The 25,934-nt window shown below is 45.8% G+C and overlaps 2 protein-coding genes across 3 annotated transcripts in view; one reads left to right on the forward strand and one right to left on the reverse strand.

Moving 5' to 3' along the window:
* LOC148517699 (uncharacterized) overlaps window positions 1-13,661 on the reverse strand; it is a 93,483-nt gene extending 79,822 nt beyond the window's left edge. Inside the window, exon 1 of one of the 2 annotated variants that reach the window (XM_088478359.1) lies at window positions 13,570-13,661. In XM_088478359.1, the coding sequence (XP_088334485.1) occupies window positions 13,570-13,659 (90 nt within the window). In that variant the 5' untranslated portion in view covers window positions 13,660-13,661. Of the gene's footprint in view, window positions 1-13,462; window positions 13,489-13,569 lie in introns of those variants that run through there. The other variant, XM_088478360.1, reaches the window with a different exon arrangement.
* Window positions 1-25,934, forward strand: part of LOC148517700 (T-cell immunoglobulin and mucin domain-containing protein 4-like) — a 106,476-nt gene that overhangs the window by 9,955 nt on the left and 70,587 nt on the right. The window lies entirely within an intron of this gene.

Consider the following 25,934-nt stretch of genomic DNA (forward strand, 5'->3'; position numbering starts at 1 on the left):
CCAGTGCATCGGTTATTGATCTCTATTCCCACAGTATCCTAAACCTATCCAAAGGGCCGTGACCTGCCAGCTGGGTGCAGCTTAAACCCATATCCCTCTTGTAGGGGTCACTGGTGAACATCTTCCAGTTGAGTAGACACCACGCCTTTGGACAGGTCTCGTCAATGTTTGATATTCGTGGATGAGGAGGTCATATATCCTGGCCTCATGCATACGGCTCCTCTTTTCCAGGGACCTCAGCTTCCAACCCCTCAGTAGGGGATTCCTCCACACCAAACGTGACATGGAGATTGCATCTGCTGGGATCTATCCATACTGCTGCTAGCTGATGCAGAACTGCTTATTATTATTCTACAAGTTTTTTTCAGATTTTGATAAATACATTGCATGAACTCGTTGCAAATGACATAACTTCTTATCACTGGCAATAACTGCTGCCACTGGTGGCTGACTTAAGGTGGGTGCTCACCTAGCGATATATCTGCAGATGATGGTCGGTCATACACACTGAACGACCATCATCTGCATGCTGCAGCAAGTCCGGCCGGGCTAGGGGCCGGTCCTGTTGGGTGGGGGGGCGTGTCCTGATCCCCTCCCCGCCCCTGCTGCCTTGTGTGTACAGGTGGTCAATTGATTGGCCAATATATCGGCCAGTGTGTACCCAGCATTACTTTAACACAAACAACATCCTCCTCCTGAATTTGATCAACTTCCAATACATTCCTCATTATCATCCTCATTAGCATCAGATACACAAATATTCCCCTCACCCTGTTGCACTTTCACAGTAGCATTCTCAATTTCTATTTCACCATCTTTATATTTACTGCTACTTATCCCCACATTTGCAGAAGATGGTGCAGAAATTGTGAACGGAGGCTTCTCTAGGGGGTATATTTACTAAAGTGAGTTTTTAGAAGTGGAGATGTTTCCCATAGCAACCATTAAGCACACTCACATACGCCCTGAACAAAGTACTTTGGGACAGCCTGTTTCTGGAGCGAAGCTAACTTTCCTGGTATAATAGCTATTCTACACTATCCCACTACGAAATTGTCACCTGGCAGTTATAACTAGAATCTTCAAGGACACATATGCATACCTCACAACTGTCCCGCATCCAGTGGGACAGTCACATTTTTCTGGGACTGTCCCGCTGTCCCACACATGGGACGCAATATCCCGCGGTGGGGGGGAAGTTGGGGGAGCAGCAGGTGTGCAGGAGGAGAACAGATGCTGTGCGCATGCGGCATCTGTTCAGCAGTATACGGAGAGCCTGGGGGCTGCCCAGCATCTCTGAGAGTACTAGACACTCCCCCATAGTGACGAAAATGGGGGAAGCCACGAGGCTCCACCTCATTTTCTTGAGACTCCTCCCACTTTTCCTGAAGCCTGCCCCTTTTCGAACTGTCCCTCCTACGGGGACCTAAAAGTTTAGAGGTATATATATGTCATATGTTAGCCCAAAGGCTGACATTTAAGCATGAGGGACATTAAACCACAAGTGTTTTGAGTGTTTCCAGTTTAATAACGTGTTGGCTATTGCCCCTTTAAGTTTAGCTGGACTTATGCAGCCAATGAATGTTCATGGTGAGTGGTCTATGGGTATTTAAGGGGGTGATGTATGGAAATCTGTCTCTTTGTTCCAGTTTTTTGTCCAGGACAGAGAACACTTTGGACCTGATTCAGACCCGGTCGCTAAGGCGCTATCGCTCGCTCTGATCGATTTTCAAACATCTGCGCATGCGTATAATTCGCAGTGCACGTGCGCAAGCCATTCGTTGCAATCTGATTTTGGTAGCTCGTAAGCCACTATCAGGTCACTGCGCATACTTATATGGGCAGAGCTGTGGCTGCCGATGTGGCAATCGACCCTGCCCGCGCCTCATTGCTAGAGGGGTGGGCGGCACTTCCTGCCACTCCTGCCTCACTCTTCTCTAACCGTCGTGGCCTCAGTACCCTGGGCCATAATAGGCTTGGGGTTGCGACCTTGGCTATGCCGGTGGGCAGAGCCGTGGCTGAGCAGCTTGCTGCTGGCTCTGCCTCCGTGTTTGTGGATCCCAGCCACACTAGGCCCCGCCGTGCCCCGCCGAGTGTCAGGCCTGTGGTGGAGGTCCTTGTTATGTCACGAGGCAGAGTGGCGGCTGAGCAGCTTGCTGCTGGCCCTGCTCCCTTGTATATAATAGGGATGGTCTTGCCGCAACTTGCAGCAGACAAGTGTATGAGGGGAGTGCTGCTGCTGCACGCGCTAGGCGTGGTAGACAGCCCTGCTCAGTGCCCCCGTTGACCAAACATTGTCTGGGGGCAATCCACTGTCGCTCCTCTCAGCCAGGCAGTATTGTTGCCTGTGGTCATGCGTACTGCAGCCCTTACATCCATGGCTGACCCCATGGCTTTGGCTGTAGGGCATTAGGGTGCATAGGCATCTGACAGGGTTAGGCCCCCAAGGTCCGTGTGAGTTGCGGCGTTGTGCCGAGGGGTTGGTCCGTCGCCACCAGTGTCGGCGATCGGGTTCCCCCCCTGCGTAGATCCAGGTGGTCCTCTTTACAGCGGGCTCTGTTGCTCCCTGGGTGGCTGTCCACCTAGGCCATCTTGGTTTCACCTACATCACCCACAGTAGCCCCAGTATTGTTGGCTGGGTCCTCTGACTCTAATGTGACCATAACTGCGCTACATTCGCTGGCATCTTTGGCAGGCATGCTGACTCCTTTAAATAAGTGTGTGGGTTGGCGCTATTAACTGACTCCTTTGTTATCAGTGGCGTCAGTCTTTCCTAGTGTACACATCTCCGCCCCCTCAGGTTCCTGCGCAGATCAGTCCTTTGGCTGCCCAGCTCCTCTCTGCTTTGCGCATCCAGGCCCCATATCTCACACCTCCTCCATTTTTTTTCTACACCCGTACCTGTTATATCTATTGCTGCCCCTATGTCTGCTGGTGTTGCTGCTGTTCCTTCTACATCCATGTCGGACGAGCTTGTTGCAGAGAGCATTGTATCAGCTGCTGGTGCCTGTTCCGGTTCTCCCGGTGAGTCTGTTGCGCCTGCTAGTAAGGGTGGTAAGCGGGCATGTTCTTCATCCTACTCGTCCGGCTCGGACACTGATAGCTCAGGGGATAGTGGCGAGAAGCGGTCATGTAGATGCTGCCTCCATTCCCGCTATCGGTCTAGGAGGTTACACTCCTCTAGCAAGGATGGTTCGGTTCCTCCCGGGGTATCTAAGGGTGGTGTGGTGCACTATGCTGATACGGCTGTGCTTAAAGGGCTGCGTAAGAGGATCCATATCAAGATTCATAGGTAAAATATGTCAATGTTTTACCCTTACGAAAAAAGCTAGGAAGGATTTTAGGGTGGCTAAATGCCATGGGGGTATGGGGGAGGAGGCGTATTGCTCACACTATAATTGTGAGCCAGGTTTCTTTATATTTACAGCATGCTATCTAGAAGCCCACCCCAATGAACACTTTCATGTCATCCGTTATCTTCCCTTGATACATTCTATGTTTTCGTTCTATGAGTAACTCCTCCTGGAGAATATAATTATGAGAACTTCCGACGTAAGCAGTCTGGATCCTCGGTCATTGATTTTGTTTGCAAGAACGTTGTAGGTTTCGGCTGGAAGTAACTCAACCTGCCCCCGACCCCCGTAGGTCACTGCTCCTAGGCGTCTGCAAAATCCTCCTCCCCCTCTCCCCCCCCCCCTCTTCCTCTCCTGTGGGTGTCATCCCCAAGTAGAAACTCTGGTAAAATTTAGGCTCATTCAGCACCTGTCTTGCCCACATGGATCATCGGTCAATGACGCTATTCCTTCAGAATTGTGTCATGTGCAGTATCAGTCATTTGACCAGGCTTTGTAACTGGTTCAGGCATCTGGCTGGGGATCCTTGTTGGGGATTCTTTTAGATTCATGATTTTTCACCTGCAGGATGGTTTCTACGCAACAATGTTTGCCTGTGGGCTGTTTCAAATCGTGCACCTTTTTTGAGCGTTTTTTTCAGCACAGTCCTGCATTGGCGTGTTGTTGCTGGCACAGGGGAGGCCGGGGTGGCTCATTATTTGCTGGGTCATTCCCATGGGGAGGATTTTATGCTGGAGATTGTAAGGATCTATTGCAGGCATTCCCCCCCACCGTTCGATGTGCGTTCCTTCCCCAGTTCAACAGAGTGTGTCTCTATCCTGCCTCATCCTGCAGTAACACTCAGCTACAACTTTTTATTGATGCTGCTAGTGCAACTAGCTTGTAGCTTACCTCAATGGTTCATGGTGCGCTGCACCTTGATCGTTGACGTGGGCTGTGTAGAGCATGCTGTTGACTGAGATGTTCCCCATTGTGCTTGCTTTAGAACTGTAGGAGGACTGTTTGAGAAACATTAGTATAATTTTGGTGCAACAACCTGGGTTTAGTGCATGCGATTCCCTGTCTGAGTTCGTCCTCTCTTCCGATTGTTCATTTGCGAGACCTGTTCTGCGTTGCCTGCTGCTTAATGTCCATTTTGTTGGCAGGTATGTGCAGGATGTACAGATTGTGATTGCGGACGCACTGTTGCAATTCCACTGGCTTCGGTTTTTTTAGGGAATTAGCCTCTCAGGCTGATCTGTCTGGTGACCCTTGTCCTCCTTCTATTTGGCGGGTCATCAGGTCGGCATGGAGGAATTAGCTTTGAGGGACATTGCCCCTACAACTTTGCGCTGTTATCAAGCGGGTTGGCTGGAATGGGAGCATTTCTGGTTTTTGGTGGCTCAGGCACGTAAGAGCTTACAGCGAGTCATGCTGGTTTTTCTTTGGGATCTGTATTTGCAGGGGTGCTCGCTTGCTGTGTTAAGGCGTACTTTAGCAGGTTGTTTTTTCTCTCCATTATATGACAGGCCCATCCTCTCCAGGTCCTTCATAATGCCGGGGGGCCTGGAGGGTTTGGGCCAGGTCGACCCCTATGGTGGTTGACTGCAGGCGTCCCATTGATATTTCAATGATGCTTTAATTGGTGGCAGCGGTCCCTTCAGTTTGTTTTTTCTGTTTTTTCAATGCTTGCTGTGACAATTAGGTTTTGCCATGTCGCTTCATGAAGCATTTTGGGTCTGCGAATTAGTTGCCCCACTCCAGTCATAACTGTACGCCGTTGTTATGCCTTCTATGGCGCACCTAGATGGACCAGGCTGGTAAAGGGCGCTGGCTTTCACTTCAACTATATCCCATTCCTGCAGTATGTCCGGTGGCGCTGGTGCGTGCCTTTGAGCAGATGCATGTAGATCAGGTTGGGGCATTGTTGATGCACGAGCATGGATCCCCGGTTACAAAATACCAGTTTTGTCATGTTATGAAGCATTGTTTGGCATCTTTAGGGCTCGAGCCGTGCATTTTAGTCCTGCGGGTTTGGCTATTTTTTCTGAGAGGTTTTTTCTGCTGGCTGGGGTGTTTTTGGTTACAGGGTTGAGTTATGGTGGCTGCGCGTCGGTTTAGGCCTCGCTTGGCGGCAAAGAACGACACTTGGAGTTAGTTAGGCTTAGTGGGTGCGCTCTCATTGAAGTGGAGTAAGGCGACAGACAATTTTCCTGGAGGGGAAATGGCTCTACCACCCGGACAGGTGGTTGAAGGGAAAGGAGAGTTGATCACCAATGCTTGGCTTGTTTGTGTGTTTGTTTGTACTGTTTAGTTGTTATTGTCCTGTGCGTTTTTTTTTTGTGCCGTCACCATTATTATTAGTATTAATTTATAGTCTAAAATTTAATGACAAAAATAAATTTGACAAAATATTTAAATGCCAACACTGTTGTCTGTGTCTTTATTTTAGAAGTTAAGTTACATTGTATTTAAGAAGGTATTATATTTTAACACGATAATACACATTTAAAGGAGAATAAATTACCTTTCATACTTACCCTTGGGCCCCATCGGGCTGATCAGCCTAGAGTATTGACATTATTCTCGTGCGCACTAGTCAATGGTTGTAGGATTGTTTATCAGAGCTTTGCAATGTTAATTATTGGTTAATTGTGAAGTAACAATGAATATGGTAACTATGCAGTATTAATGGTAACTGTGAGATCAATTCAATTGTATTTTGCACACCAAGGAACTCATTCAGAGCCGCTCACAAGTGGCCCGATGGTTTGCGAACGCGCATGCGTGCACTTAGTCTGCGCGTACGTGAACTACTCTGTGCGATTGCAGCCCGCTCGCTCACCCAGCAAAGACAGCCCAGTGAAATGAGTGACAGGAGAGGCCGTTTGTGGGTGGTAACAGGGGCAGGTCACTAATAACGGGGGTGTGGAGGTGCGAACGCAGGCGTACCTGGATGTTTCAATGCTGTTTCTAAGGCGTGCATAATTAACAGGCAGCATCATAGTACACGTCAGATGCCTGTTTTTTACATTGAAGTCCTCACAGTGCTTGCGGCAGGGTAAGGCAACCACAAGCGCTGCGATCGCTACCGATAGTCCTCAATGTACCAATGTTTTAATACACTTCCTGGAGATGACGTGCGCTAGTGGGCATCTCCACATACGCTAACGGGTGTCTGCATACACAGAGCGATCGCTCGCACAGCCAAAGTGGGTGTGCTTATGTCTTGGCGAGCGATCGTTTCCCACTTTGTCAAATTTGCATACGCTGGATGCGAGCGATCGCATCTAGCGAGCGGATCTGAATGAGCTCCCATATTTGCCATCAATGTGATGTCATGACCAGCTGTTTGTTTGTGAAAAATAAGATTTGCCAAGCAAACGTATTGTGAAGAATTCTATGTTGCATGATTATTTCAGTAATCTTTGAGAGTTACAGTCTGTTTACTAATGAAACAGTGCTCTATGGGGAGAAACTGTTTATCCGTACCTTTGTGAGACTCCCATCCTCCTTGCCTCTCCGAATTCATCCGAAGAACCTGCTACGAGCATGCAGGCCACAAGGTAAACTGTTTAGTATTTCCCTACCAGGTGCGACATATATGGTAAGTGTCTGGCATTTTCACAATAAAAAAGTTTTTACATTGTAAAGCCCACACACCGAATGGGTGCGATGACGGCCCTAAGGGGTAAATTTACTAATATTCAAGCCTGGTCGAGTTAGCAATCTCAGGAGAGTTTGGGCATTTTTTTCCACTCGTAAATTACTAATGACAAACTCAGGAGAGAAATCTCCTTTGCTACAGGAAAATCCTGGCGCGTTAGCAAACTCTCTTCACCATCGGCCAAACACAAAGTGAAGATAGGATTCGGGAATTTACCAAGATGAGAGTTTCTAAACTCTCATGAGAACGGACAACACTCCTGTAAAAATGTATTAAATCAATTCACCTGCCTGTGAGCTGCGAGTTCAGCAAAAACATACACAAATCAATGTGATCCATGTATGCTTCTGCCTGTAAAGAGTAAATGAAGGTTTAATGTTTAAAAAAATATGACATAGGGTCCCCCCCAAAATGCATACCCAGCCCCTGACTGCTCAGCCAGTCCTGGTTCCTAAAATTATGGGGAATAAAACAGGTAGGGTTCCCCCGCAATTTAGGAACCAGCACCTGGCTTCAGGGCCAGTCCTGGTTTTATATATAAGGGGAAAAAATGCATAGGGGTCCCCCAATATTTAAAACCAGCACCGGACCCAAACTGACCGGGGTGTAATGCCTCTGCCAGGAGACCCCATCACCTGGCACAAAATATAATACAACAATACAAAAGCACATAATCAAGCTTGGCCATCCACCCTTCATTTCTTATTGCATTTTAATTCTTGATTCCTTATTTTTTCTATTTAAAGGTGTAAAAGGAAGTACAGGCTTACCTTTTCAAGCACCACTACCCTTTATTTCAGCTCCATTCAGTGCTTTTGCCCTCATTTATCAAAAAGAGAGAGAAATAAAGACAGTACTCTCCTTTTTGGGGCACTAATCTATCACTAGTGAAATACTGGTGTAAATTGTAACTAAAACTTTTAATAAATTATATTAAAATGAGAGAGAGAACCTCACATAAAATATGACAAAGACGAAACACACAAGCAAATAATGGCATAAATCTGAGATATCACATCCCGATAAAACATTCTGCGGCTCACGCGTGCTGAAATAATACACTATTGTTCTGTGTATTAATCAATTATGAAAAAACCTCATTGATTTATACATGTAATATAACATTCTATTGAAATTGGAAATAGTAGGCAAACATACTATAAATAATTGAGAAATATGCAGTATGGTCAACATAATTACTGATAAATAGATTTTTAATATCCCAGGGCGAAAGATATGTGCAACATGATTCTGTACAACTCAACAAGGAAAATTCCTGAACAAAAGTAAGCAACAGTCACCACAGCAATAACACAATAATATGCATCATACTCTGAAACATAAATAAATAATACATCATTCTCTGATTGGGGCATGAAGGGCCCACTGGGGGAATGCAGTGGTAGGGGTAAAGGGGAGTGGTCTTCAACCAGAAGGGGTGTGGCCAGCCACTACAGACACTTGGATTAAGCAAATCTTGGTGTAGTTTCTATAGAAGGGAACCAAACCCCCATGTTGGTCAGTGGTCCTGCTCCATAAAATAACTGACCATCTAATAGAGGGGATTCAGCCAGGAAGCCAATGCTCGAAATGCCGACTGGTGGGTTTACGACTGTCTAATCCCGGAAGGGGTCTAATGACAGGTGTCGAGGTCCTGACGCCTGTCATTTTACCTATGCCGGGAGCCCGATGCCCAGCATACCGATCAGAGGTAAGACGGGCGCGGACAGCCGCGGGGGAGAAGGTTAGGTTAAGGGCTCCCGGGGAGAACTTAGGGTTAGGCACCCCCCCGGGAGGGTTAGGGTTAGGCTAGGTAGTAGGGTCCACCGGCGATTTCCCTGTACCCCTGTGGGCCAGTCCAACCTTGCTCTGAAATCAGTGCAGCTGATAAATTCACGTTCAATAAGAAGTTATTACCTGCAAAATGCAATATATTATGTGATTAATACCGAGCACAATTTTGTGCTGGAGAACAATTCATACTGGACAAAAAAAATAATCTGTTCCAGGTAGTTAATGGTTTGAAGTAAACAACTTCTGTGTACACAATAATGCATAAAAACAGACAGGGATCAGTATGATCAGATGTAAGGTCATAAGATCAAGAACAAAGTTACCCTACATTCACCTAAAGGTCATAGGTGGCTGCTGCATATTATGTGCATGTGCAGTGGATAATATATGAGAGGACCTGCTGTGAATAAATTAGGGTAAGGAAGAAAGTGAGTGGCATCTGCTGTTGGGCCGTCCTACAAACGATCTGCCAGTTACAATGTATTACAGACAGAAAGTAAATCCCAGGCTAAATAGCAGTGTCAGAAGGACAAGCGTGTAGTATAGTTGAAGAAGGGAGAATGACCAAGCTGGGGTGCTGTTTGTGCAATGCACAGTGAACTAGGGGTGAGCGATCTCTGCCTGGGTCCCTTATCCCAGAAGAAAAAATGTAACAAGCACTGTGTTGGACTCTTATCCCCAGACTACCTGTTGCACATTGCAGCGCAGTCTAAACCAGGGGCGTGACAATAAACAGCACTTGCTGAAAGAGAAAAATACCTTAGCTGCTGTATGTCGGGTGACAGGCTGAGGAGGGTCACAGCTGTGCCTCCGTCCCCTCTGGTTGTAGGATGCCAGATGTACGTTTCACCATGTGGGGCTTTGTCAATGGATTTAGTGACACACAGTGTTATTGTTAGTTTACCACTATTATTTAAATAGAGAAGGGATAACATAACCCCTTTAGCAGGGTTGGCTCGAGGGATGTTCGACCAGTGCGGTCGAACAGGGGTGCCGCCCCATAGAGGGCGCACCCCTCCCAACCATCCCAATTTCGGCGGGACAGTCCCATTTTTCGGGCACTGCCCCGCTGTTCCACCAGCGGGCCGAAGTGTTCCGTCGGTGGTTTGGAGGTTGGGCACCCCCACCACCGCGGTGGTGTCGGCCCTAGAGAAGAGGAATGGATGCCGCGAGCAGCATCCATTCTGTGCAGGGAGAAGAGCCACTGAAGGAGTGCTGGGCTCGTCCCCTGCCTGACATTAAATGGAAGGTGTGCCATATGGACACGCCCCCAAATATCATAATTTAGGGGGCTTGGCCTATGGTAATTAGGTCACACCCCCTTTCTGGCACGCAGGGTCAAAGGACGTTAGAGTCCCTGTCTGCATAGGGCCCGGCTCCTACTGGAGCCGACCCTGTCCTTTAGCGAGTGCTAAAGGGGTTATGCATTGTTAAATGGGGCCCTCAATTTGTATGTGGGTCTATGAGGGAAATCAAGCACAGCCCCCATAGTCATATATAAATGTAGGTTCCATAGCGGACTATTCACTGGGCCACATAATATTTGTGCTGGAACGCTGGTCTCTGAAGCGATCAGAGAAGCCTCTGATTGCTTCAGATGCCAGCGTTCCCAGAGATGCAATTCGCGGGTGACGTCATGATGTCACCCACATCACCCACTATGTGAGCGGCCTGCCCTGCTGGATCTAGTTAGATCCAGTGAGCGGCAGGCGTCTACGCGGGAGTGGTGCCCAGCGGCCAGCATGAAGACAGGTAGAGGTAAGTGGGGTCTGTTCTATACTGGGAGGGGGCACAGCATAAGGGGCATTACGGGGGGCATTACTGGGGGCACAATGGGCTCTACTGGGTGCACTGCATAATGGGAACTACTGGGTGCACTGTATAATGGGCACTACTGGGGGCACTGCCTAAGGGGCTCCAATACAGGGGGCATTGCATAAGGGGTTCTTATGCAGGAGGCACTGCATAATGGACACTACTAATGGCACTGCGTAAGGGTCTCTAATACAGGGGGCATTGAATAAGGGGCATTACTGGGGAAACTGCATAAGGGGCTCTAATACAGGGGGCATTGCATAGGGGGCTCTTATACAAGGAGCACTGCATAATGGGCACAATTACAGTGGCATTGCATAAGGGGCTCATACAGGGGTATTGCATAAGTGCCACTACTACAGGGGCCCTGCGTTTGTTTTTACTAATAATAACCCTTTCAAAATTGTATATAAGACTTTTTTATTCTTGCGGCCCACACACTCTTAGATCTTGAATATTCGGCCCGGTTGGTATGTTGAGTTTGACATGCCTGCTCCAGGAGCTCCCTCCCAGTGTTATTCAATTTGCGTTGAATTGAATTCCCCCCTATGAGTGTCTTATAGTGTGCTATAATAACTAGCATTTGCATATTATCGCAGCTGTGAATCCAGAAAGTATCGCAGCCACACATAAATTAGGGTTCACCTGAGTCAGGCCCAGCGTCACTGATAGAGATTACCTGATCCTAAAGCAGATAGTTGCAGACTTTGTCACGCATGAAAAACGAGTTGGGTTTGGCAAAAATAAATAAAATATGAATAAAGATATAAATATAAGTGACTTGTAGGACTGCTGCTGCCAGTGAGGAGCTGACAATCAAAACATATCAGAAAATGGCAATCATGCAGTAAGAGCGCAGTGACACTACAAAGACCACAAGTAGTTAATGAAAGATTTTTTTTCAAGATTAACATTTTAATTGGAAAGATTAAAATCAAAACAACCACTTACAGACTAAATAATAACTAAAATAACTTTCCAGTGAAATGTACAAACAGTAAAAAATTAAATTAATTAAAATGAATGAAAGATTTAATGAATCTCCCGACATATATATATATATATATATATATATATATATATATATATATATATATTACAGTCAGGTGCATAAATATTGGGACATTGACAGAATTTTCATATTTTGGCCTCTATTCACCAACACAATGGCTTTGAAATGAAACAAACAAGATGTGCTTTAACTGCAGACTTTCAGATTTAATTTGAGGGTAATTACATCCAAATCAGGTGAACGGTGTAGGAATTACAACGGTTTCTATATGTGCCTCCCACTTTTTAAGGGGCCAAAAGTAATGGGACAAACTAAACAATCCTAAATCTAACTTTCACTTTTTTATACTTTGTTGCAAATCCTTTGCAGGCAATTACAGCCTGAAGTCTGGAACGCATAGACATCACCAGACGCTGGGTTTCATCCCTGGTGATGCTCTGCCAGGCCTCTACTGCAAATGTCTTCAGTTCCTGCTTGTTCTTGGGGCATTTTCCCTTCAGTTTTGTCTTCATCAAGTGAAATGCATGCTCAATCGGATTCAGGTCAGGGGATTGACTTGGCCATTGCATAACATTCCACTTTTTAGCCTTAAAAAACTCTTTGGTTGCTTTTGCAGTATGCTTCGGGTCATTGTCCATCTGCACTGTGAAGCGCCGTCCAATGAGTTCTGAAGCATTTGACTGAATATGAGCATATAATATTGCCCGAAACACTTCAGAATTCATTCTGCTGCTTTTGTCAGCAGTCACATCATCAATAAATACAAGGGAACCAGTTCCATTGGTAGCCATACATGCCCACGCCATGACACTACCACCACCATGCTTCACTGATGAGGTGGTATGTTTTGGATAATGAGCAGTTCCTTTCCTTCTTCCTTCTGTAATGGCTGTTTTAGATGTTTGGCAAACTCTAATCTGGTCTTGCTGTTTTTGTGGCTCACCAATGGTTTACATCTTGTGGTGAACCCTCTATATTCACACACACACACACACACACACACACATATATATATATATATATATATATATATAGTCCCCTGGGAAAACCGCACTCACGAGCCTCTAGAGTCCAATTGCTGGGGTGTCACGTCTCAGGGAATCCTCCATGCAGGGTTTCCCAATTATAGCTGTTTGATTATCCTGATATTGGTGGTGGTTACTTCAGTCGGTCTTGATAAAGGCTTGGTGTAAGCCGAAACGTCGACTTTTAAAATGGAATAAAGAAATTTGTTTTAACCTTTTTTTACAATCTAAAAAGTCTGGTGAGTGCTCTCTGAATATACCTACAGCTATATATATATATATATATATATATATATATATATATATATGTGTGTGTGTGTGTAAACTAAAAAACATAGAGAAATATTATATAGCAGTAATACATGTACAACACCAACCTAAAAAGTCACTAGAAATGCCTGAACACACAATTAGAGCAGCTGCTAATGAGACACAGTAACAAGTTATTAGAAACAAAGTATCATTTCAGAAAATTCCTGTTGCAATAGTATAACAATATTTGGTAATACACACTAGTTAAGAGTTACCTATTGCTGATTAGGTATTGAAAATATTTAGCTACGTTTGGCCAAACTCCATAACTTGCTATTAGAATCAGCAAAAAGTTTCTCCAAAAGATTGTTTGAGCAAAGTATCTGAAAAACAAGGATGATATGTTCCCGGTCACTTGCACAGCATTAGCAGAGCTGATTTTAAAAAAGCCTTATGAGTCTCTGGACAGTATCACAAAATGTATTTAAAAGGAAAATGTACATATATATCATTGTTAAAGTCAGGCAGTGGACCTTAATCATGCCCAGAGAAAAAAGGTACACACTGAACCTGCAGGTAACAGACCTCCGCCAGTACATGAAGTCAAATTGATAAAGCCAAATATATGAAGGAGCGGCCGTAGCCATCTGTAAACTGCTGTATTCACTACACCTGCGGATGTTCAACTACCGTGGCCAGTCGTGTTTTCCAAACCGGTGAGGTCGGCACCATAGCGGGCGGCCACAACCGTCTATGTAGCATGATGCCGCCGGAGGACGGAAGTGCACTGGAGACGGAATTCAGCCTCGCGGATGTGGCAGGTGCAGCAGTGATCGCAGATCCGGCACTAAAATCAGACAGTTCTCAGTTATAAAATGTATTAAATAATTAGACCCTGAGCAGCAGAGAATAAATCACACTGAGAAGCACATTATAAAAAATATATATGTGTCCTCAACTGTAGGAGTATGGGATGATGCACAGTAGTATGAGATGATGCACAGTAATATGGGATGATGCACAGTAGTACGGGATGATGAACAGTAGTATGGGATGGTACACAGTACTATGAGATGATGCACAGTAGTATGGGATGATGCACAGTAGTACGGGATGATGCACAGTAGTAATGGATGATGCACAGTAGTAATGGATGATGCACAGTAGTATGAGATTATGCGCAGTAGTATGAGATTATGCGCAGTAGTACGAGATGATGCACAGTAGTACGGGATGATGCACAGTAGTACGGGATGATGCACAATAGTACAAGATGATGCACAGTAGTACGGGATGATGCACAGTAGTACGGGATGATGCACAGTAGTATGAGATGATGCACAGTAGTATGAGATGATGCACAGTAGTACAGGATGATGCACAGTAGTACGGGATGATGCACAGTAGTATGGGATGATGCACAGTAGTATGAGATTATGCGCAGTAGTATGAGATTATGCGCAGTAGTATGAGATGATGCACAGTAGTACGGGATGATGCACAGTAGTATGGGATGATGCACAATAGTACAAGATGATGCACAGTAGTACGGGATGATGCACAGTAGTACGGGATGATGCACAGTAGTACGGGATGATGCACAGTAGTATGGGATGATGCACAGTAGTATGAGATGATGCACAGTAATATGGGATGATGCACAGTAGTACGGGATGATGAACAGTAGTATGGGATGGTACACAGTACTATGAGATGATGCACAGTAGTATGGGATGATGCACAGTAGTACGGGATGATGCACAGTAGTAATGGATGATGCACAGTAGTAATGGATGATGCACAGTAGTATGAGATTATGCGCAGTAGTATGAGATTATGCGCAGTAGTATGAGATGATGCACAGTAGTACGGGATGATGCACAGTAGTACGGGATGATGCACAATAGTACAAGATGATGCACAGTAGTACGGGATGATGCACAGTAGTACGGGATGATGCACAGTAGTATGAGATGATGCACAGTAGTATGAGATGATGCACAGTAGTACAGGATGATGCACAGTAGTACGGGATGATGCACAGTAGTATGGGATGATGCACAGTAGTATGGGATGATGCACAGTAGTACGGGATGATGCACAGTAGTACGGGATGATGCACAGTATTACAGAATGATGAGCAGTAGTACGGGATGATGCACAGTAGTACAGAATGATGAGCAGTAGTACGGGATGATGCACAGTAGTACGGGATGATGCACAGTAGTATGGGATGATGAGCAGTAGTACGGGATGATGCACAGTAGTACGGGATGATGCACAGTAGTACGGGATGATGCACAGTAGTACAGGATGATGAGCAGTAGTATGGGATGATGCACAGTAGTATGAGATGATGCACAGTAGTATGGGATGATGCACAGTAGTAGGAGATGATGCACAGTAGTAGGGGATGATGCACAGTAGTACGGTATGATGCATAGTAGTACGGTATGATGCACAGTAGTACGGGATGATGTTACATGAGCCTAAGGTTTAATAGGGGAACTTGCCTCTTTGAGAGGATGGATAATTCAGGGAGGTAGTTGTGAAAATCTTTTGCAAATCCGCCACCACTTCAGTATAACTAACCTGTTAAGCCCCTAGGTATAATGTGACAACGAGTGTGGGAGCATTACATTTGGCATCCACGAAGAGGATACTATCAGAGCCCAAAGTAAATGTCAGGTAGGGAACAACAGATGGAACAGGAAGAGGTACCTGATGCATCCATTGCCATACCCTATTATTTTGGGGCACCATGGCTCCCCAGCTACTCGGGAGAAATGCATACAGCAGGAGCAACTGAATAAAAAGAGTTTAAAACAAACCTAAAGGCCATGTTCAGATTGTACCCATTAAGTGAGCCACAGAAAGTGGAAATAATAATTGGACAAGGAGTTGCTCTGTGTGAAGCAAACTCGTGGCCACAGAGTCAAAAGAGAACTGCAGAAGATGTGTTGGCGAGGTTGGCGAGGATCTTTAATACCAGAACGTTGTCAGAACTAAAGATTAAATTTTACACAAGAAAGCAGCAACCGGGTGAAGCATTGCTGGGAGTTCGCTCTTGGCTCGCAGGAAGCACTACAAGCCATTAAGATCTACAAACCAGGAGAGATCATTCAGGAAGATGAAGCACTCATTAACCAATTTATCGATGGCGTTTATGAAGACAGTGTGAAAACTCAGCTTAAAATGTTGCACCTCCATGATCCTACTAGAAGTTTCCTGGAGTTTAAGGAGACAGCAAATACATTTTTAAAGACCATTTCCAAGCAGGAACATGTAATTGCAAATCCAGACCTGGCAGTACAACAAGTCCAATCAACTCCATTAGCAGATCCTTTAGTTATCTTGAAGGAACAAATCGCAGACCTTACCCAGAAAATGACAGACATGTGTAAAGAGATAGAGAGCTTATAGGAGAGACCCAGAAGGGAAGAGAAAGATTAACGATATGAAAAAAGGACCCATTATGACAACAGATGGGAAGCGACCAGTGGCGGCTCCAGAGGTGAGGCTGCAGCACAGTCCAAAATTCAAATAGAGGAGCCACACCAACTGCCATTTCAAACGCTACCAAACATCGCCGGCCGGGACTCACTGGCAGTTGGTGTGGCTCCCCTATTTGAATTTTGGACTGCGCTGTAGCCCCTCCGCTGGAGCTGCCACTGGAGATTACTTGTAATTATGGGCGACAAGCTACTGACAAGTTTCACGTACAGAGTTGGCCTATCTGTAGGTGCTGCAACCAGAGTGGTCATATTAAGTCGCCATTGCCACCAACAAGAAGATTTAAACTTAGAAGTCCTGAGGCTGAGGACCAGCCCACAGGGAGAACTAGAGAGAAATGTTCCCCTCTTTGAAGGACAACCCCGAGATGTGAGTCTAGGCCCAATATTGCAGAACAAAATAAAAGTGGTCAACGTACCATGTGCAGGAAATGTTCTGGCAGCCTGCACACCAAAAATGTTGAGTCGAGTCATGTGGTTCAGTGTACAATGTGGTCATGGATTCATAAACCGAAATGAGACCTAGGAAGATGTATTTGTAGACTATACTGCAATTAAGAGGAACAATTTTAGGAAGCACCTCCTCAGTGTGGGAGCTGGAGAGACAGTTGAGTTCAATGTTGAGAATGGAGAGAAGGGTGTCAAAGCCGTTAATGTGACCGGTCCTGGAGGTGTTCCAGGGCAAGGCAGCAGATACTGTATGCAACTGATCTCAATCATCATTGGCATTATCTGACCCGCTACCATGTCCCAAAGCAGTGGAGGCAGCCACATGGACACCTATCACAGTATCCCAGTGTTCCCATTAGTGAGCAAGTCAAGAAACCAGATGAGGAGGTAGGATCGAAGGTCAAGTAGTCTAGATTAGAAGACCTAGAGGTTAACCCAAAGATAGAACAGTACCATGGAGTGACGTGTCAGCACCTACAGAAGGCAGATCAATTACCTTCCGTTGAAGAGCCAAAGGGTTTACAACAGTTACACAATGGACTCCTACAACCAGCAAGATGCATGTGAAGCTGGATGCAAGAGAGATACAGGCACAGTTACATACCTGCCCATAGCAGAGAGGTTGAGGTCGGGGGAATCATGTGATCTAGCAAAAAATATCCCATCATCTGCTCCATTAAAGTATAAATTCCCAGACCATGAGTATAATGAAATAAGTTCCAGTGAAATAGCATTAATTCTGCAGAGAGTCCTGCGAAAGTCAGGAAGGAGAAACAGAGGCGCTCCACCTATTCAGTATAGACCTTAGCCTGGGAATAATTGTCTTGAATATGTATTGTTCTTACAAATAGACTTAAATAGTTTCTCTTATAAGCTAACGTTTAAAGTTAGTTTTCTTTTGAGACTAGTGGAGGTCGAGATTGCATGAGGACATGCAATATTCCAGCGGGGGAGTGTGTTATACCCCACCAGGGCAAGGTATCATTATAAAAGGGATACAGTTTGTAAAAATATTGTATTATGTAAATGTTAATATACAAATGAAATGGTATGCGTCACATAAAATATTGAAACTGTAATGTAATGTTATTAACCCTGCTGTTACTCTAATGTTGCTGAAAAAGGGGGGTTTGCCAGCCTGGACAACGCTGAAAGTTATTGGAGAGTAGCCGAATGCTGGCAGCTGGGAGGTGCCAATGGCAGATGACAGTTCTAAAAGGAGATGGAGAGAAGCTGTTAAATGTTTTGTTTAGTCAGTTGAGTTGGATGGAGCAAGAGTGCAGCCAGTCTGGAGCGGCGGCATCTTATCACATAGCTAGAAGCGGAGGTGCTGCAGTAGCAGGCTGAGGAAGGGAACCTGAGCTTCGCATTGGTGACGGCACACCAGTCTGGCGGTGTTAGGAGTGACTTCGACGCGAGGTGTGGCAGTAGGCTGTGCCCTGAGTCCCATCAGCACTAAGGGGTAAATTTACTAAAGGTCGATTTTGCTTTTAGTGTGATTTGACATTCGATTTGCATTCGATTTTGCATTTGGAGATTTACTAAAAGCCAAATCGAATGTAAAAATTTAACTGAAAACCGAATTTACTCAAATCGCACACAAAATCGAACATCGGAAAAAAATTGGTACTTTTACATGGACCAATACACAAATCCCTTATTTACTATTATTCGAATCGAACACAAAGTCGAAATTCTAATCGAACTTCAAATCCCTAAATGAATAGACCTGCTTCATGCTTTCGATTTTAGCATGAGCAGGTCGGATTGACACAGATATATGCATACTGTACATCAGTGAGATGCATGCATGTATCTTACTGTAAAAAGCTTAGAAAGAGTTATTTTTTTTTAAATGACGTGGGGTCCTCCCTTAAACAGAACCAGCCCTGGACTTTTCATAGCCAGTCCTGGTTGGGTAAGTACAGGGGAAAAATTGCATAGGGTTCCCCCTGTACTTAGCATAACCAGCACTGGGCTCTGATCCTGTCCTGGTTCTGGAATTACATGGGGAAAAAATGCATAGGGTTCTCCTGTAATCTCCAGAATTAGCACTGGACCCTTTCTAGTGAGGGGAGGGGCTGATGCCACAGCCAGGGGAGCCTTTTCACCGGGCCCCCCAGCCACAGCATCAGCCCTGACCGCTAGTCAGCCCATGCCAGGGATATCTGGGGAGTTGGGGACCCCCAATACAGGCGTCCCCCTCTCCAGGGCACTTCTGGCCTAGGCTGATAGCCCGGGGCTATCCCCGCCACTATGGCAGGGATGGGCGGTGGGTGGCAGGTTGATAGTGTAGGTGTTGTGTAAAAAAAGAAGTGTATAAACATTGTCTTTACAGTAGAACTGAAGGTCCCAGCAAGCCTCCACCGCATGCTGGTACTTGGAGAACCACAAGTACCAGCATGCAGAGCATTAAGGGCCTACTGGTACCTGTAGTTCACCTGTAAAGAAATGTTTAAATAAACACAATACACACACACCGTGAAATTAAAGTTTTAATACATACATACACACTCACACATACTCACCTATATTACCTGGACTGGTCCGTTTCCCCCCGTAGGAATCCATGGTCTTGGTAAAACAACAAAACAAATAAACATGAACCATGAACTAGGTAACAACCAGGATGGTTGTTACCTCCCGAATGAAGAGCTCAGACGCAGCTCTAGCCTTTGTAGAGCCGTATCTGAGCGTTCATTGGCTGAGAGAGATCAGCCCCCGCCTCTCTGAGCCAATGAACGGCTCCTTCCATTGAAGTCAATGGAGAGCCGCAGGGTTATTAAACTTTGTTCTGCGGTTCCCACTATTGCCTTCAATGGAGGGAGCCGTTCATTGGATGAGAGAGGCCCGAGCTAAATCGAATTATAGTAAATGAGGGATTTGAAGAGGGATTTGTACTTTCGATTTGATTAGATTTGAGGTGAGCTAAATCGAACATCAAATTGAAAGTAAAAATGAACTTTGATAAATATACCCCTAAGAGTCAGCCAGAGAGCGAGAGAGATGGGTAACCTACAACTCCTGGGTCTGCCTTAGAAGCACTGCAGGAGGCGAGACTGAGGTGTCCATCATCCAGAGGGGCAGAGATAAAGGTCCGTCCGGTGTCAGAGTCTGCCTGAGTGATTGAGGAGATATCTCAGCGCTGCCACATTCCCAACTGTCACAGGAGTGCTGAGCTCATGTAACTGATTATTGCTACAGATAATTGAACCTAACAAGTCATACATACTGTACTCCCCTTCAGTAAAAGTAGTATTAACAGCTCTGGAAGGAAAAAGGAAAAAGTCTCTAGTGATATAACATAGAGAAGAGAGACACAGGGCCTGATTCAGAGCCGCTCGTAAGCGGCCGCTCGTTCGCTTTGAGCGATGTTCGCACAATTGCGCATGCATATGGTTCGCAATGTGCATGTGCAAACCAGTCATTGTGGTCAGAAATCGTGCGCTCGCCAAACAGCGAGGGGCTGCTAATTTGATTGACAGAATGAACCGTTTGTGGGTGGTAACAGGGGAAGGTGCTTGAAAACGGGGGAGTGGAGATCCGAACGCAGGCGTGCCTAACGGTCAAAATGGCGTTTAATGGGTGTGCATAATTAGTAAAGGAGCGTCATCGACCACGTCACTTGGTTGTCTTTTAGCCTGAACTGCTCGCAGTGATAGCGGGAAGTAAATCCTACCACAAGCACTGCGAGCAGTTCAGACGCCTTTCGATGTTCCTGATTAATCTAATAAATAATGGAGATGACGTGTGATGCGAACGGCAAAGGGGCGTCTTTACAAAAGACGATGCGAGCGCATTTTTCGGACGTTCGCTCAGACATAGAGGCGTCAACACACCGCAAAGAGCGAGCGCTCAATTTAAATATCTGGCCCCTTTCTAAGAACGAGCATCCGCAAATAGCGTCTGGGTCTGAATCAGGCCCACAGTTCCATTAAATGCTTTCTAAGGACAGCCCCTTCATAGATAAGTATAGAGCACAATGAGCCTCAAATTAACTACTATTTAAGTAAAGTCAGAGAAACTTTTACAATAGAGAATTAGAGATATCAAGCCTTACGCGGAATGGTATTGAAAAACCGGCGGCTCTTTAACCGCCGGTTCAAATACCGACCCTGGAAGAAGGAGATGCCGATGAGACCAGGTAAGTAATCTAACCCTCCCCTGTCCCCCCCTAACCCACCTTTAGTGATGCCTAACTCTAACCTACATGCGGGGGTGCCTAACCCTAAATCCCCCCCAGTGGTGCCTAATCCTAACCCCCCCTCCCTGCACCCCAAACCTAAGTCTCCCAGGGAGGTGCCTAACCCTAACCTCCACCCGGGGGTGCCTAACCCTAACCCCCCTTCCCGCACCCTTACCCTAACACTCCCTGGGGGTGCCTAGTCCTAACCCCCCCCCCATCCCGGCTAACAGCGCATACTTACCCGCCGTCCGGACATTCAGGATTCCGGTGATTGGGATGCTGATGCCAGTATCCTGATATCCATCAGGATATCGCCGTCAGCATTATGCCGGGTGGCGGGATTGCGGCGTCTGTATTTCGACTGCCGGCATCCCATCCGCCGGCATAATAACTGCACCCCCCTTGTGTAACCAAGCTACTTGTAGAGGACCTCAAAGAATGGAGCTTATGGACAGTGGACAAAAGAGCTCTGTAAGGGGAGGTCTATTATTTAGCAAAGAAAGATTCAGAGAACTATTTGGCTTTTAATTGTTCCATTGCCTTAAACTCACGGCATTGCGATTGCAAACATTAGCATATTTTCGCAGGGGGTCTGCGTGCGTAATCGCAGCTGCAATCGCAATAGCGATCCATAGTGAATCAGGCTCTCTGTCTTAACCTAACAGCCTCATTTGTAAAACGTTTTACATTTTTTCTTTTGTTAACTTACTATTCTATTGTATTGTCTGTTTTTTTTTAAATTGTGTCACTGCTGCTTTGTCTACAATACTACAAGTAGCATTATTATAGCATTCAGCACATGTTGGGATTTTCATATTTCTTGTCATACTATATAAATTTATTGTCTTTTTGCAAGGAAAATAATGTGACTTTTGGAAATAAATTGTTTAAAAGCTATTTTTTATCATTTTGATTATATTATTGGGTAAACATAAATTTTTAGGATCTTTGACATTTAAACTGAGTTCAGTATTTATCAGCCTACTCACAAATGCCTTTTTATACACCCAAACGCATACATTTTTTTCTCCAATTAGTTTCTTATATTTATTAATAGGCCCATCTAGAAATAACCAAATATAAACAGATATAAGGTATAAACTATCACTGTGGACCTGTACCCCCTCTAGCAGAGTACATCGACCATAGACAAACCCGATAATCACATTAAGCACACCCCACAATTGGTCACACCCACCTAAACTTGATAATGCCTACTCCACCTCTAACTCTACCCCTCCTCTCCCCCGCCCACCTAAGGTGCCCTCCAGTCATTTTTTTCTGGATCCGCCCCTGTCTCCCACTATATGCTCAAAGTGACAACAGTTATTTTTGAAAAGGCATGTTCCATTTATCTGCTTATTTAACTCTGATGAGGTTATAAGAAACATTATAGTTATTTATAGATAGTGTGGTGGCACCTGTCATTTGAGCAAAGATAAGAAATAACAGGAATTGGACACTCACTCATTTTTTATCGTAATCTTATTCAGATCCGGGTAGCCAACACAGGCATGCAATCCACTCTGTTATCTTGCAATAAAATAAAAATAATCCTGCCCCTACTAGAGATGTAGAAAGGTGATGTAAGTCAGGAAGTTGGCGGCCGAAATGCCGACTACCGGCTTCCCGACAGTGAAAGCCCGGCATGGGACTAATGATAGGCGTCTAAATACTGACGCCTATCATCAGCCCCATGCCGAAATCCCAATGCCTGGCATACCGAACGTAGGTAAGCCAGGCATCAGGAGCTCATTGCCGCAGGGGAGGGTTAGGTTTAGGGACTCCCGGGGGGACTTAGGGTTAGGCACCTCCCCAGGAGGGTTATTGTTAGGCTAGAGGAGGGGGGGTTAGGGTCAGGCACCCCCCCACAAGTGTTAGGTTTAGGGTGCAGGAAGGGCAGGGGCGTTTTAAGAGAGGAGGGGACCTGTGTGCATCCTCTGTTTGGGCCCCCTCCTCTCTGACTGCAGCTCAACGGCACCGAGCGCTGTAGATTCTGGCTTAATGCCAGAATCTACAGCGCATGCGTGGGTCTCCAGGAAAATGGCGCCTGCGCCTACTTTCCCGGGAACATCTTTTCTGCACATTCGCAGATCACTGGGAAAGTGGCCGCCGCCATATTCCCAGTGAGTGTTTGCTGCTCTACTGTGCTGGTTCGGCGCTGCGGAGCAGCACTTCGGGAATCGGCGGAGAGGTAAGTATAATTACCTATGGGTGCAGGGTATGCAGTGTGTGCCCCCTGGATCCAGGGGCCCATGTGCCACGCACACCCTGCACCCATTATAGATACGCCCCTGTGGCAGAGGGGGTTAGGTTTAGGCACTAGGGGGAGGTTAGGGTTAGGCACTGGGGGGGAGGTTAGGTTTAGGATAATTACTTACCTGATTCGGGATCTCTATCCGCCGGGCTGAGGTCCGGCAGTAATACATACTGATTCCGTAGAAAGTAGGATCAAAACTTAATCATAATGTCAAAATGGTCATAATGTCAATATTGACTATGTCACATTTATCATGTATATACTTGTTGGCATAATAGAATGTCAACATATTGTCTCTGATGGCCCAGCTGTGATGTATCTGGTCCCAGTGAATGCAGCAACTTCAGGGTACCGACGTTCATGTGACAGTCAGCTTCTGTGGAATCATCTGATGCACCAGTATACCTACATGTCACCCTCCGGCTAGTGCCTGACACTAACACCCCCATAACACACAGCCTTACACCTAACCCTCCCTCTAGTGCCTAACCCTCCTATCCACCAGCCTAACCCCAACACCCCCATCCCACAGCCTAACACCTAACCCTCCCTCTGGAGCCTATCCCTAACCCTCCCATCCCACACCCTAATTTTCCCATCCATCAGCCTAACCCTAACCCCCCTTCCCGCACCCTTACCCTAACACTCCCTGGGGGTGCCTAGTCCTAACCCCCCCCCATCCCGGCTAACAGCGCATACTTACCCGCCGTCCGGACATTCAGGATTCCGGTGATTGGGATGCTGATGCCAGTATCCTGATATCCATCAGGATATCGCCGTCAGCATTATGCCGGGTGGCGGGATTGCGGCGTCTGTATTTCGACTGCCGGCATCCCATCCGCCGGCATAATAACTGCACCCCCCTTGTGTAACCAAGCTACTTGTAGAGGACCTCAAAGAATGGAGCTTATGGACAGTGGACAAAAGAGCTCTGTAAGGGGAGGTCTATTATTTAGCAAAGAAAGATTCAGAGAACTATTTGGCTTTTAATTGTTCCATTGCCTTAAACTCACGGCATTGCGATTGCAAACATTAGCATATTTTCGCAGGGGGTCTGCGTGCGTAATCGCAGCTGCAATCGCAATAGCGATCCATAGTGAATCAGGCTCTCTGTCTTAACCTAACAGCCTCATTTGTAAAACGTTTTACATTTTTTCTTTTGTTAACTTACTATTCTATTGTATTGTCTGTTTTTTTTTAAATTGTGTCACTGCTGCTTTGTCTACAATACTACAAGTAGCATTATTATAGCATTCAGCACATGTTGGGATTTTCATATTTCTTGTCATACTATATAAATTTATTGTCTTTTTGCAAGGAAAATAATGTGACTTTTGGAAATAAATTGTTTAAAAGCTATTTTTTATCATTTTGATTATATTATTGGGTAAACATAAATTTTTAGGATCTTTGACATTTAAACTGAGTTCAGTATTTATCAGCCTACTCACAAATGCCTTTTTATACACCCAAACGCATACATTTTTTTCTCCAATTAGTTTCTTATATTTATTAATAGGCCCATCTAGAAATAACCAAATATAAACAGATATAAGGTATAAACTATCACTGTGGACCTGTACCCCCTCTAGCAGAGTACATCGACCATAGACAAACCCGATAATCACATTAAGCACACCCCACAATTGGTCACACCCACCTAAACTTGATAATGCCTACTCCACCTCTAACTCTACCCCTCCTCTCCCCCGCCCACCTAAGGTGCCCTCCAGTCATTTTTTTCTGGATCCGCCCCTGTCTCCCACTATATGCTCAAAGTGACAACAGTTATTTTTGAAAAGGCATGTTCCATTTATCTGCTTATTTAACTCTGATGAGGTTATAAGAAACATTATAGTTATTTATAGATAGTGTGGTGGCACCTGTCATTTGAGCAAAGATAAGAAATAACAGGAATTGGACACTCACTCATTTTTTATCGTAATCTTATTCAGATCCGGGTAGCCAACACAGGCATGCAATCCACTCTGTTATCTTGCAATAAAATAAAAATAATCCTGCCCCTACTAGAGATGTAGAAAGGTGATGTAAGTCAGGAAGTTGGCGGCCGAAATGCCGACTACCGGCTTCCCGACAGTGAAAGCCCGGCATGGGACTAATGATAGGCGTCTAAATACTGACGCCTATCATCAGCCCCATGCCGAAATCCCAATGCCTGGCATACCGAACGTAGGTAAGCCAGGCATCAGGAGCTCATTGCCGCAGGGGAGGGTTAGGTTTAGGGACTCCCGGGGGGACTTAGGGTTAGGCACCTCCCCAGGAGGGTTATTGTTAGGCTAGAGGAGGGGGGGTTAGGGTCAGGCACCCCCCCACAAGTGTTAGGTTTAGGGTGCAGGAAGGGCAGGGGCGTTTTAAGAGAGGAGGGGACCTGTGTGCATCCTCTGTTTGGGCCCCCTCCTCTCTGACTGCAGCTCAACGGCACCGAGCGCTGTAGATTCTGGCTTAATGCCAGAATCTACAGCGCATGCGTGGGTCTCCAGGAAAATGGCGCCTGCGCCTACTTTCCCGGGAACATCTTTTCTGCACATTCGCAGATCACTGGGAAAGTGGCCGCCGCCATATTCCCAGTGAGTGTTTGCTGCTCTACTGTGCTGGTTCGGCGCTGCGG

Source organism: Taudactylus pleione, unplaced genomic scaffold (genome assembly GCF_031769625.1).
Source record: "Taudactylus pleione unplaced genomic scaffold, aTauple2 ptg000212l, whole genome shotgun sequence".
NCBI classification, from domain to species: Eukaryota; Metazoa; Chordata; class Amphibia; order Anura; family Myobatrachidae; genus Taudactylus; species Taudactylus pleione.